The following is a 14,064-nucleotide window of genomic DNA, read 5'->3' as shown; positions in this document are numbered from 1 at the left end:
TCAGGATCGGACTCATCAAGACACTTTAGTCAAAGTAGTTAAGCAAATTTAAGATCATACAATTTAAGGTACTTATACAAGAGTCAAAAACTTAGCCTAAGCGTCACAACCAAAGTGCTCACTATTCTCAAGGCATAACAAAGTCAAGAGATATTGCTTCAATACAATTCATCTCATAATGGCTCCTACTCCTAAAAAAAAATAAAACTAACTACACCCGGTTCAAACAAAACCCTTGGAAAAGAACTGTGGCACAAAGAAAAACTAAGGGGGAATTACTACACTACATACAAAGAAAATATTTTTTTCCTCTTTCTTTAGACTTAAATCCCTCAAGAAAACTATCTAGGAGATCCATCGTCGGGAAAAGTCAAATTTTTCTACTTTTTTTTTCTAGTTTTTTCATAGCTACTATAATACTAAAACACTACACAACTACGAAAACAAAAATAAGAAGTTAATATTTTTCTAACAACCTACTACTAATTATCTAGAGAATTCTCTCACCCCGCACTTAAAAAAGTGCAGTATCCCTAATGCACATATAAAGCAAAACAATAACGAGGGTGGATAAGAAACTCCCTGAAAGGCCAAAGGCCGAAGCAATAGCGGCTCATGGGGTACTCAGACTTCCCCCAGGCATGGTCCTTTGTGTGGGCACCCCACACTTAGTTCTCACCATCTAACTCGCTTTTGCACACTACCAATGTCTTTTCCTCCTATGCTTATAATCCTGCAAAACAAAAACAAACACTACAACAATAATAAGATAAAACATAAAAATAAAATAAAGAAGTAAAGATAGGTTGCCTCCCAACAAGCGCCTGATTTAACATCGCGGCATGACACATAATCTCGTCTAATCATTGGCAAGTAACACATTCAACTTCTGAAGATCAAAGTCACCTCCATAATAGTGCTTTACTCTTTGTCCGTTCACTAAGAATGTTCTCTCGCCACCTAAGACGCGCAACTCAATTGCACCATGTGGAGTGACTCTCACTACCTCAAACGGGCCCGGCCATCTCGATTTGAGCTTCCCCGAAAAGAGTCTTAACCTCGAATTGAATAAGAGAACCAATTGGCTCAGTTCGAACTCGCGATGGTGGATATGCTTATCATGCCAGCGCTTGGTCTTTTCTTTATATAACTTGGAATTCTCATACGTATGCAAGCGAAACTCATCAAGATCGTTCAATTGCATCACCCGCTTTCTACCCACTAATTATGCATCAAAGTTCAGCTTCTTTATCGCCCAATAGGCCTTGTGCTCAAGTTCCACTGATAAATGGCATACCTTCCCATAAACTAGCTTGTAAAGGGAGAATCCGATTGGAGTTTTGTAGGCAGTCCGATATGCCCATAGAGCATCATCAAGCTTTGCAGCCCAATCTTTCCTACTTGCACTAACAGTCTTCTCCAGGATCTGCTTTATCTCTCTTTTTGAGACTTCAACTTGCCCACTAGTCTGAGGATTTTAAGCGGTTGCAACCTTATGTTTGACCCCATATTACGCTAAGACATTGTCCAAGAGCTTGTTACAAAAATGGTTGCCCCCACAACCTTGGCATCATTGGTAGGAAAAGCAATGGCCTCCACCCACTTCGACACATAGTCAACGGCCACCAAAATGTAGTTACACTCATTGGACAAGGGAAACGGACCCATAAAATAAATTCCCTGCACATTAAAATTTTCAACCTCCATAATACCGTGCAATGGCATCTCATGCTTTTTCGTGATTGTTCCTGTTCTATGGCACCTATCACACCTCCTCACGAACTCATGGGTGTCTTTTAACACCATGACCAATAAAAACCCGATTGCAACACCTTAGCTGCCGTTTTGTCACCCGCATAATGACCACCATAAGGCGACGCATCACAGTCATGTAAGATAGCATTTATTTCCGATTCAGGCACACATTTTCTCATTAACTGATCGGTACAAGATTTGAACAGAAATGGCTCATCCTACACATATGACCTCACATCTCGCAAGAACTTCTTTTTAGCATAAGGCTCAAGATCAGGCGGCATCTCTCCACTTGCCAGATAGTTCACAAAATCTGCATACCATGGCACCTCCCCAGCAGTAATGGCCAACAATTGCTCATCCGAGAATGTTTCCTTGATGATATCTCCCTCAGCTACATGATTCCGAGTTTCTAACCTGGATAAGTGATCAGCCACTTGATTCTCTGTTCCTTTACAGTCTCAGATCTCCAAATCAAATTCCTGCAAGAGTAAAACCCAACGAATTAGCTTTAGTTTAGCATCTTTCTTTTCGAACAAATACCTGGTGGCTGTATGGTTTGTGTAGATGATGACTTTGGTGCCAACCAAATAGGCCCGAAATTTATCGAACGCCCACACTACAGCAAGAAACTCCTTTTCTGTCACAGTATAATTTATTTGAGCAGGAGTAAGAGTCTTGCTTACGTAGTAAATGGAGTGAAAAATTTTGCTCCGCCTCTGGCCCAACACGCCCCCAATTGCACCATCACTAGCATCACACATCAGCTCAAATGGCTCTTTCCAGTCAGGAGCCACTATGATTGGTGAACTCACTAATTTCTTTTTCAGCTCCTCGAATGCTTTCAGACAAGTATCATCAAACTTGAACGGCACATCCTTCTCTAATAACCTGCACAAAGGAGAAGAAATGTTTGAGAAATCTTTTATAAATCAGCGATAAAAACCTGCATGTCCCAGAAAACTCCTAACTCTTTTCACTAAAATCGGTGGTGGCAACTTTTCAATTGCTTCCACCTTAGCTTTGTAAACTTCCAGTCTATCTTTGGACACCTTGTGCCCCAGCACTATACCTTCACGTACCATAAAATGGCACTTTTCTCAATTCAGTACCAGATTAGTCTCCTCACACCTGGAAAGCACTTTAGCAAGATTGGTCAAGCATTCATCAAAAGAAGGACCAAACACAGAAAAATCATCCATAAAAACCTCCACAAATAGTTCCACCATATCGGTGAAAATAGCCATCATACACCCTTGAAAAATCGCAGGTGCATTACACAACCCGAATGGCATTCTCTTAAATGCATAAGTGCCATAAGGGCATGTAAAAGTGGTCTTTCCTTGATCTTTCGGGACAATAGAAATCTGATTATACCCCGAATAGCCATCAAGGAAACAATAATATTCCTGTCCGGCTAACCTGTCAAGCATTTGATCAATGAAGGGGAGGGGGGAGTGATCTTTTCGTGTAGCATTATTCAACTTCCTATGATTTTTGCATATTCATCAACCAGTCACAGTCCTAGTTGGGATTAATTCATTTTGTTCATTAACTACAACAGTCATACCCCCCTTTTTAGGTACACATTGAATAGGTCTAACCCACTTACTATCGGAGATGGGAAATACTATACCTGTTTCGAGCCACTTAATCACTTCTTTTCTTACTACCTCTTTCATGATTGGATTTAGTCGGCGTTGATGTTCCATGCTAGTCTTGTGTCCCTCCTCCATGAGTATTTTGTGCATGAAGAATGCAGGGCTAATACCCTTTATGCCACACATTGTCCAACCAATGGCATGTTTGTGCTCCATCAGCACCCTTAAGAGCTTTTCTTCCTGTAATTTAGACAAATGAGAAGAAACAATCACAGGTAAAGTGTTAGAACTACCCAAATATGCATAATGAAGATGAGATGGTAAGTGTTTAAGTTCAAGTTTTGGAGCCTCCTCAACTGTTGGTCCAGAGGGCAAGCCGATTACCCTATCCAGAGGCTCAAACTGGGATCTTTCTCTTATGTGTTCACAAGATGCATCCAAAATTTGCAACATCTCCTCAACTTCTTCTTCCAATTCCAAGTGATTGAACAACATCAATGTCTTTTCTAGTGCATCATCTTTAAATGCACTTGGCTCTACGGCTGGTTCATTTATCTTCACCACAGAAATCATGGCCAGGTCATCGAAATGACGAGACAACTGAATTGCTCGATATACATTAAAGACCGCTTCTTCATTGTCCACCCTCAGGATCATCTTACCTTCTCAGAATTTGATAATGGCATCTCTAGTGTCCAAAAGAGGTCGTTCCAAGATGATAGGAACTAACTCATCAACCTCGTAGTCCAGGATGATAAAATCTGCAGGGAAAATAAACTTCCCACTATGTAGCAAGACGTCCCCAATATGTAGTAAGATCTGTCAGATAACTGTAGCAGCACCGTGGTGGGTCTCGGAGCTCCTAATCCCAATTGTTTGAACACTGACAACGGCATCAGATTGATACTTGCACCCAAATCACACAAGGCTCTACCCACATCAATTTCACCAATCCTCACGGGGATGGTAAAACTACCTGAATCCTTACGCTTTTGTGGAAGCTTATGTTGAATCCTGGAAGTGCACTCCTCAGTAAGTGCATCGGTCTCAAATTCAGTTAACCTCCTCTTATTTGCCACTATATCCTTAATATATTTTGCATATTTTGGGACCTCCCGGAGCATGTCCACCAAAGCGATGTTTAAGTGTATCTGCTTCAGCATATCTAAAAATTTGTGAAACATGTAGTCATCATTCTTCTTTCTCAGTCTTTGAGGAAAAGGAGGTGACACCCTCTCTGATATTTGCTCAGACTCTATTTTGTTTCTCTCATCTACCTCTACAGGTTGTGGCACTCTTTCTTCTTCGAACCCAGACTGCTCCTTTTTCTTCTTAGGCACTTCTACTAACTCTCTCCCATTTCTCAACGTCACTGCATTGACTTGAGAATTTTTCTCTGTATCTCTTGGGAGAGCTCCAACAAGTCTAATATTCTTATTGTTAGCCATTTGGCCAAACTGCCTCTCTAGATTTCTGAACTCTGTGCGCAATTCTTGATTCTCAGCCATAACTTTCTGATTGTCTAGCAAGAGCTTTTTCATCATGTCAGTCATACTCTTTTCTAATTGCTGTAGAGGTTGAGGTGGATGATTATAATTCGCTTGAGGCCTGATGTTCTGATTTCCACCCCAAGAGAAGTTAGGATGATTCCTCCAGTTCGGATTGTATGTGTTACTATATTGAGCATTTTGATTCATCGGCCCTCTAGCTTGTTGCCCTACTTGTGTGACCTTTACCACATAACTCGCAGCAAGTAGACATCTGTTGCACATGCTGCATCTATTGTGCTTGGTGCATTGTCATCTTATTCATCTGATTTGCTAATCTCGCTATATCTGCCCTCATGGCTGAGAAATCATCAAGCTCGATCACACTTGCTACCTTTTGTTTAAATGCTCTTCGTGATTCCCCATATCCTTGCCAATTATTATCATTAGCAGTGAAATTGTTTAGCAGGATCTGGATCTCACTATACGGTCTTGCCATGCAACTACCCCTACATGCTGAGTCAAGACTCCTCTTTGATGCCTCATCCAACCCATCAACGAAAGTGTGACCCAACACCTCACCAGTCTGACAATGATATGGGCAATCTCCGAGTAGCTTCTTGTATCTTTCCCAAGCTTGACGAAGAGTCTCGCCATCTCGCTATTGAAACCCAATAATCTGGCTCCTCAGTGACTTTGTCTTCTTAGTGGAAAAAAACTTGATTAAGAATTTCCTTGCTAGATCATCCCAATTGTGGATTGAGTTCGCGGGCTTCTTTTGCAACCATTCCTTAGCTTCCCCTAGCAGTGAAAAGGGAAATAGTGTCAGCCTGACATAGTCCTTGGAAACGTTCGGATAATTGTAAGTGTCTGTAATTTTCAGGAAGTTCTGAATGTGCCTCTCCGGGTCTTCATGAGACAGACCCACATATTGCCCTATGGACTGAATCAGCTGTACCATGTATTTTTTGAGTTCAAAGTGACCCGTGATCTCAGGCTTCACAATTGCCTGAGTCATATTAGCAGGATTGGGCCTTGCAGCTTCTATCACCGGATGCCCTTCAATACCTTCCATCTCTATTGGTTGTGGTTGAACTACGATGTCCAACTCTCTTTCAATTCAAGTTCTAGCTTCAACTTCCCTCCTCACTTTATGAAGTGTTTGTTCGATCTCAGGATCAAGAGGAAGGATATTGTTTGCGCTTCTACTCCTCCGCATTCAAGAGAAGAGCCTGCGTTATCACAAATAAAGCAAACTAAAAATTAAAACTTGAAAAAATAATGAATAAAAGCATAACATAGATAAACAATCAATAACTAAGTCCCCGACAATGGCGCCAAAAACTTGTTGGTTCCCCAAGTACACGCAAATGTAATTAATAAACGTTAATAATCATGTCAACTACAACCTTAGAACTAGAGTGCTTAGCCACTCATGTTCGTAGTAATAATTTTCCAAGTATTTTGCATAAACAAATTACAAAGAAAAGATAAATGAATGAAGAACTCGATTATTTTCTCCTCCAAAAGTTGTTCCACGTGATGTTCTTGCCTCCGGTCACAAAATCTCCTCTAAAAATGGTATTTAATAACTATTTATATGTGTAGGGAAAAAGTCTTAACGAAATAACCAAGTCCAAAACAAAAAAGGAGACAAAATAGGCTTTAAAATGCGGAACACCCTCGCTACAGGCCTCGTGGCGCGAGACAAAACGCGAGATTCATCTCGCTGTAGCCCGTGCGATGCAAGCTCTGTCGCGCGCTTTAATCCTCGCCTCATTAAAACAAATTAACAAGTTCAAAACTGGTTCTATTTGTCTAGTTAAAAGTATATAAAAGTCAAGGGGTATTTTCTACAACATCATTATTATCGTCTAATGAACTTTCATTTACAAGACAGTATAGAGAACGGTCTTGTAGAGGACGGGAGGAACGATCAAGGGGAGGACGAGAGGAACGATCATGGGGAGGATGGGAGGAATGATCACGAGCAGGACGGGAGGAACGATCACATGGAGGTCGACCCTTTGGTGATGACTCACGAGACCGGAGCAACGAAAAAGCTCCAGTAGATAGGAGAGTTCTGATCTGAGCTTGCATGCCAAGGAATTGAGCATCTCTAAGCCTTTCTCTTTCCTTGGCCATTTCTAGCTCGGATGTGAGCTTTGTCACTGTCTCCCGCAGAGCGGAGAGGCTCTCCCTATTAAGTTGCTTGCCTTGCGAGGAAGTCCCTATTCCTTACATTCCACACTTATAGCAATGGATTGGAAGGTGTTCCATCACATCAAAGAAACCACATGGAAATATTTTTTCTTCCCTTAATGTGGTAGAACACAAGTCTTTGGAAAACAAACTAATCTCTGTGATGGGTTTCCAGATTCTTTCAGGCAAACCACAAAATGCAATAGGCACTAAGGTCTCCATGAAAACATGAAAGTCATGACTTTTCAAATGGCTCAACTTCCCTACCTCCATATCTACTTTTTTTCCAAGATTCGACGCATAACCCTTAAGCATCTTCAATTTCATAACCCAATCACAAATTTGTCATCTTTCCTCCAAAGTGAATGTGTAACTTGCTTTGGTCTGGACACCTTACCATTGTTTGCTGTCTGCAAGTATAATTCAGGTCGCCTGCAATATTCTTGTAAGTCCATCCTAGCCTTCGGGTTATCTTTTGTCTTACCTTTAACATCCATCACTATGTTGAACAAATTATCAAAATAATTCTTCTCAATATGCATGACATCAAGGTTGTGTCAGAGAAGATTATCCTTCCAATAAGGCAACTCCCATAATATACTCTGTTTCGTCCAATTATGAGTAACACCATATCTGGGGAATCTATAATGTGGAGCCTCAGTAACTTTACTGAAGTTCTGGACCCTCTCCCAAATTTTCTCACCTGAAAGTATCGGAGGTGGAGAATCATATTCCACTTTATTCTTTTTAATGCATTTTTCATTCTTCTAAACTCATGATCATCAGGCAAGAATTGACGGTGACAATCAAACCATGGTTGCTTTCAGCCATGTTTCAAAGTGAACGCTTTACCATTTTTCATGTAGTAAGGACAAGCTAGCTTCCCAGCAGTCATCCACCCAGACAACATTCCATACGCAGGAAAATCGTTAATAGTCCACATTAAATTAGCACGCAAATTGAAATTTTTCTTGGTTGACATGTCATATGTTCCAACACCATCATACCACAACTGTTTTAGCTCATCAATCAAAGGTTGTAAATATACATCAATCAAACTTTTCCGATTACGTGGACCGGTAATAATACAATTTAAGAATATATATGGACTAGTCTGTGATGACCCAAAATGTTATCTATAAATTTAATAAGTAATTATGTGTTCTAAGACCTCGAAAAGCACCATTTATCATTCCTCGACTTACGTGCGCAGTCCGAAAAATTTTCCGAATTTTTTTTATATGAATAATGGATTAAAATGTGAAATAGAGTTTTAAAACTCATCTGAGTTGACTTTGGTCAACATTTTTAGCAAATGGACCCGGATCAGTGTTTTGACAGTTCCGGTAGCTCCGTATCGTGATTTGGGACATAGGTGTATGGCCATAATTTAATTTAGAGGTCCCTAGCTCAAGTTATGGCCATTTAACGGAACTAGCAATTTAAAGGCTAAAGACTTCCAAGTTTGACCACGGGGTTGACTTTTTGATATCAGGGACGGAATCCGATTCTGGAAATGTGAATAACTCCGTTATGTCATTTATGACTTGCCAAATTTGAAGTCATTCTAGATTCATTTAATATGTTTTGGCACAAAATTTACAAATTGAAAAGTTTAAAACTCAAAGTCTGAATCGAGGTGTGAATTGTAATTTCAATGTTATTTGATGTGATTTGAGAGCCCGAGTAAGTCCGTATTATGTTATGGGACTTGTTGGGATATTTGGATAAGGTTCCGAGGGGCTCGGGTGAGTTTCGGATAGGTCACGGGATGTTTTGAACTTAGAAAATTTTGCTGGAATAACTGAACCTGTTGCAGGCCTCTGATCTCACAATTGCGAACCAACCAGGTATGGCAATTGCGAGATTTTTATCGCAATTGCGAAGAAAGCCTATGCCAGCAGTTCTCGCAATTGTGAGTTTATCTTCGCAATTGCGAAGGTACAATTGTCGCAAATGCGACATAATATTCGCATTTGCGAAGGCAGCGGGATTGTGAAGGGTATCGCAATTGCGAATGTTTCTTTGCATTTGCGAAGCTCAGGTCGCAATTGCGACACCTGCAGCTGAACAAAATGACTTTTGGACGGGATTTTTTATTCATTTCCCAAATCTTCAAAACTTAAAACCTCAAGAAGCGATTTTGGGCGATTTTCACGGAAAAATATTGGCGTAAGTGTTCCTTATCCTATATTGATTATATTTCATGATTTCATACTCATTTATATCATGAATCCGTGAATTTATGGAAGAAAAATTCAGATTTTTCTAAAATCTTCCAAAAACAAAAAAATTAAGATTTGAAGGTCCATTTGATATCGGAATTGGATAATTTTTGTATAGTTGGATTCGTCTCGGAATAGGTGTTCGGATTTCATAAGTTTTTTCGAGATTTGAGATGTGGGTCCCACTGCCGAATATTTTAATGAATTTCGAATTTTATCCGAAAAATTAGTAAATTCATATGGAATTAATTCCTACGATTAATATTGAATATATCGAATTGTTTGTGAATAGATTTGAAGCTTTTGGAGACAAATTTAAAAGGAAAAGTTGTGGTTAACCTTGACTTGAAGGAATAGAACCCTTAAATTATTTGTTATGTGAAATGTATGTGAACGACGTATAGGCAAGGTGACGAGTGTCTATACGTCGTCAAATTAATTGTTTGCCTGCTTACTTGAAAAATCATAAATTAATTATTATAATAACTGTTTCTCTCCAATTCTTTGTCAAATATTAATTCTTGAATTCCTGCATTAATTGTTACATGCTATTTGAATTATGCGTTTTAATTGTTATTTGACATTTAACATATTAAATATTAAACTGCCTATTTTCTCCTTGATTTCCATAATATCTGCTATATGTCATTGTTTGTATCATAATTAAATTATAATCATTGTATGCTTGTTGTCTTATAATTTTATATTAATTGTTGCATTTACTGGGGAAATTTCTTCTATAAGAATTGGTAAATGAATATATTGGAGGATCGGATTGCACGCCGCAACAGACTTATGAAAAGTCCACATTGGAGGATCGGGTTGCACGCCGCAACAGACTTATAAAAAGTCCATATTGGAGGATCGGGTTGCATGCCGCAACAAACTTATTAAAAGTCCATATTGGAGGATCGGGTTACACGTCGCAACAGACTTATTTAAAAGTCGACATACATATATATATATATATATATATATATATATATATATATATATATATATATATATATATATATATATATATTGGGGGATCGGGTTGCACGCCGCAACAGATTTGATTAAAGGAATATATTGTGAGAGCGGGTTGCACGCTGCAACAGAATTGAATGTGAATATATTGCGAGAGCGGGTTGCGCGCTGCAACAGAATTGGTTGAAATGATAATGGATTATGACTGCTGAGTTGGCTTCAATTATTATAAATGAATTACCTGTTTTATTTCTATTATTTATTGTTGTCATTAATATTGCGTACAAGTTAATGTAAGTGAACCGCCTTAGCCTCGTCACTACTTCGTCGAGGTTAGGCTCAGCACTTACCAGTACATGGGGTCGGTTGTTGTCACGACCCTAAATTATCCCTCCGTAAGGTGTCATGATGGCACCTAGTCTTTACGACTAGGTAAGCCTAATATTGCAAAAAATATAAAGAAACACAACATTTAAAAGATAAATAACATATTATAAATAGCCAAGAGTAGTACCTCTCGGCATATACAAAATAATTTCCTAAGACCCGGAATATCACTAAGTCACAAGCTGCTATAATCTATGTAGCTCTATATAAAAGTCTGAAGATAATAAGGAAAAAAATCTCTAGACGAGGGAGTAGAAGGGGACTCCGAAGATCTGCGGACGCAAGCAGAGGTACCTTGAAGTCTCCTAGAATCAGCAGCATGTACTAACCCCGAGGCTGATAGCTCGCACCTCGATCATCACACGAAAACATGTGCAGGGAAGGGCATGAGTACACCACAATAGTACCCAGTAAGTGCCAAGACTAACCTCGGTCGAGTAGTGACGAGGTTAGGTCAAGGCCCTACCAGAGGAAATATAATAAATTAAATAATAAAAGATATAAGTAGAATTTACGGTAACACAGTCAAAGAAATTCTCGAAAATTTAACAGTTAAGGGAGCCCTCGGCTCAAAATAAGGTAAACACAATGGAAAATCTCTTGGGATACCGTCCCGTAGTTTCAAATGAATATGCAGTACAAGGGGATCTTCCGGAATACGTCCGTAGTCCCAAAGTAAATATGCAGTGCTGGGGGATCTCCCGGAATACGTCCGTAGTCCCAAAGTAAATATGCAGTACAGGGGGATCTCCCGGAATACGTCTGTAGTCCCAATTTAAATATGCAACGCAAGATGAAATGGCAGGTATGACATCAAGTTATACAGTTTATACTGGACACAGATAAGGCAAATAAGGACTTAACTGAACATGACGCACATAATTTCAATTAGATAGTTAAAACACATAAGCATGCTTTTCTAGTCTAAACTACACAATTAAACATATTAGTACAATTAATAAGAGAAGCAATTTATGATTTAAAAAAAAGGTTAAACATGATTTTTGCAATAATAGCCCATGTATGTACTCGTCACCTCACGTACACGGCGCCCACACACCAAATAATATCAAGATATCCTAAGGGAAAAGTCCCCAACACAAGGTTAGGCAAGCCACTTACCTCGAACCGCTCAAATCAACTTGATATCACGTTCTTGCCATGAGTATCCGACTCCAAATGACCCGAATCTACTCAAAACAGTACAATACCATCAATACGCGCTAATGGAATGAATCCCACAAGAAAAACTACAAAATTAGGCCAAAACCCGAAATTGGCTCAAACCCGGCCCCCGAGGCCCACATCTCGAAACCCGACAAAATTCACGAAACTAGAAATCTCATTCACTCACAAGTCTAACCATATAAAATTTACTAAAATCCGACACCAAATGGTCCTCCAATCCACAATTTAAACTCCCAAATTCCTAGTCTCCAACTTCCAATTTCCACCTTAAATACACATTAACTAGGTGGGAAAATACATGGCAAGGCAAGATTATTGACCAAAAATAAGCACAAGGAACTTGCCTCAAGAAATTCCTCGAAAATGCTCTCAAAAATCGCCCAACCCGAGTTTGCAAAGCCAAAAATGATAAAAATCATGAAGCCCTTCGATTGTAATCACTGCCCAGGTATTTCCGCTCCTGCGGAACCTGGGCTCGCACCTGCGGGTGCGCTTGTGCGGAAAATGTGCGCATATGCGCAACTCACTTACACCCTCTGCCTTCGCACCTGCGACGAAACGGCCGCATTTGCGCCCTCGCGCCTGCGGAGTCCCTTCCGCTTCTGCGCATCTTGCGCATGTGCGAACATCCTTGCGCATTTGTGACCCCAGGACAACTCTCGATTTATCGCATCTGTGCTTCCATCTCTGCATGTGCGGCTCGCGCACCTGCGGTCTCTTTTCCGCAGGTGCGAAAACACAAATTCTACAACTGATGTCGAAACCTATCAAATCATGTCTGATTGACCTCAAATTTTGCGCACAAGTCATAATCACCATTACGGACCTACTCCAACTTCCGGAATCGGAAAACGACCCTGATATAAAAATTTCCACTACCGGTCCAAAACTCCAAAATTTTGACTTTCGTCATTTCAAGCCTAAATGAGCTACGAACCTCCAAAACACAATTCGGACATGCTTCTAAACCCAAAATCACCTAACGGAGCTAACTGAACCGACGGAATTCCATTCCGGAGTCGTCTTCATATAGTTCCGACTACGGTCCAAATCCTAAGACTTAAGCTCTCATTTAGAGACTAAGTGTCCCAACACACTCCGAAACTCAAAACCAATCATCCCAGCAAGTCACAATAGCAGAAAAAGATTTAGGGAAAGAAGTTAATAGGGGATCGGGGCTATTACTCTCAAAATGACCTATCGGGTCATTACATCGTTAATAGGGGATCGGGGCTATTACTCTCAAAACGACCGGCCGGGTCATTACAGTTGTACTGATACTACACTCTGCACTTCTTGTGCAGATTTTGGAGTTGGTCCCAGCGGCATACCATAGACTTGCTCGGATTTCAGCTATTCAGAGGAGACTTGAGGTATAACTGCATGGCGTCCGCAGTTCTAAAGTCCCCGTCTATTTTACTTTAGTTGTGTGTTTATTTTCAGACAGATTTATTTTATTCAAACCTTTATTTGTTTTATTCTAGAAGCTCGTGCACTTGTGACACCAATTCTAGGATGGTATTTAGACACCGTTATTTTTATGGATTATTTTACTATATTTCAAACCTTGCTTCCGTTTTTGGTTACTTGATTATTAATAATGTAAAGATTGTTTAAAAATTGGTTAATATTATTCTAACGTTGGCTTGCCTAGTAAGTGAAATGTTAGGCGCCATCACGGTCCGAAGGTGGGAATTTCGGGTCGTGACATAGTCATACACAACTCAGGTGGTAGATTATAAGGTGTAAGAAAGACAGGACAACATGAATATGGTGTCGCAGATATAGAAAAAGGCGTGAATCCATCCGCACACAAACCTAATTGAATGTTCCTTGGTTTACTAGCAAAATCTGGATATGTCCTATCAAAGTGCTTCCAAGCTTCCCCATCTGAAGGACGACACATAACACCATGCGGCCTTCTATTTTCAAAGTTCCATCTCATATGAGGAGCAAAACTCATCGACACATATAACCTCTTTAACCTAGGTATAAGAGGTAAATAATGCATCGCCTTGACAACAACCATATTCCCACCGGAAAGCCTCTTGAAATGAGGCTTTTCACAAAATTTACAACTGTCTAAAGTTGCATCATCTTTATAATATAACATGCAACCATCTTCACAACAATCAATTCTCATTGACGGAAGTCCTAACTTAGAAACCAATCTCTTTGCCTTATAGAAATCACCAGGTAAGTTGATATTAGGGTCAACTAGTTCACTCATAAGGTCAATGAAAGAGTCCA

At 39.8% G+C, this 14,064-nt stretch overlaps 2 protein-coding genes across 2 annotated transcripts; both read right to left on the bottom strand.

The window, feature by feature from the left end:
* Nucleotides 1-700: 700 nt before the first annotated feature.
* On the bottom strand, nucleotides 701-2,984 carry LOC104110286 (uncharacterized). Its single transcript, XM_070179420.1, has 7 exons — nucleotides 2,887-2,984; nucleotides 2,299-2,646; nucleotides 2,173-2,237; nucleotides 1,992-2,068; nucleotides 1,564-1,680; nucleotides 1,298-1,468; nucleotides 701-733 (listed from the first exon to the last, which is right to left on the bottom strand). The coding sequence occupies exons 1-7, from the start codon at nucleotides 2,982-2,984 to the stop codon at nucleotides 701-703; spliced, it is 909 nt and encodes a 302-aa protein (XP_070035521.1).
* A 1,097-nt stretch (nucleotides 2,985-4,081) lies between these two features.
* LOC104110284 (uncharacterized) lies at nucleotides 4,082-5,128 on the bottom strand. The gene has a single exon (XM_009619747.1). The coding sequence runs from the start codon at nucleotides 5,126-5,128 to the stop codon at nucleotides 4,082-4,084; it is 1,047 nt and encodes a 348-aa protein (XP_009618042.1).
* Nucleotides 5,129-14,064: the final 8,936 nt, after the last annotated feature.

This window comes from Nicotiana tomentosiformis, chromosome 6 (assembly GCF_000390325.3).
Source record: "Nicotiana tomentosiformis chromosome 6, ASM39032v3, whole genome shotgun sequence".
Taxonomy (NCBI): domain Eukaryota; kingdom Viridiplantae; phylum Streptophyta; class Magnoliopsida; order Solanales; family Solanaceae; genus Nicotiana; species Nicotiana tomentosiformis.
The sequence above is the reverse complement of the archived record's forward strand: the minus strand, read 5'-3'. Positions and strand labels throughout refer to the sequence as shown.

Coding starts and splice junctions, on each gene's coding strand:
- LOC104110286 (XM_070179420.1), bottom strand. CDS start 2,984: ATGGTGGAACTATTTGTGGAGGTTTTTATGGATGATTTTTCTGTGTTT. Junction 1,681..1,991: donor AAAAGAAGTTCTTGCGAGAT/GTGAGGTCATAT, acceptor TTTAATGTGCAG/GGAATTTATTTTATGGGTCC. Junction 734..1,297: donor ACAAGCTAGTTTATGGGAAG/GTATGCCATTTA, acceptor TTTGTTTTGCAG/GATTATAAGCATAGGAGGAA.
- LOC104110284 (XM_009619747.1), bottom strand. CDS start 5,128: ATGTGCAACAGATGTCTACTTGCTGCGAGTTATGTGGTAAAGGTCACA.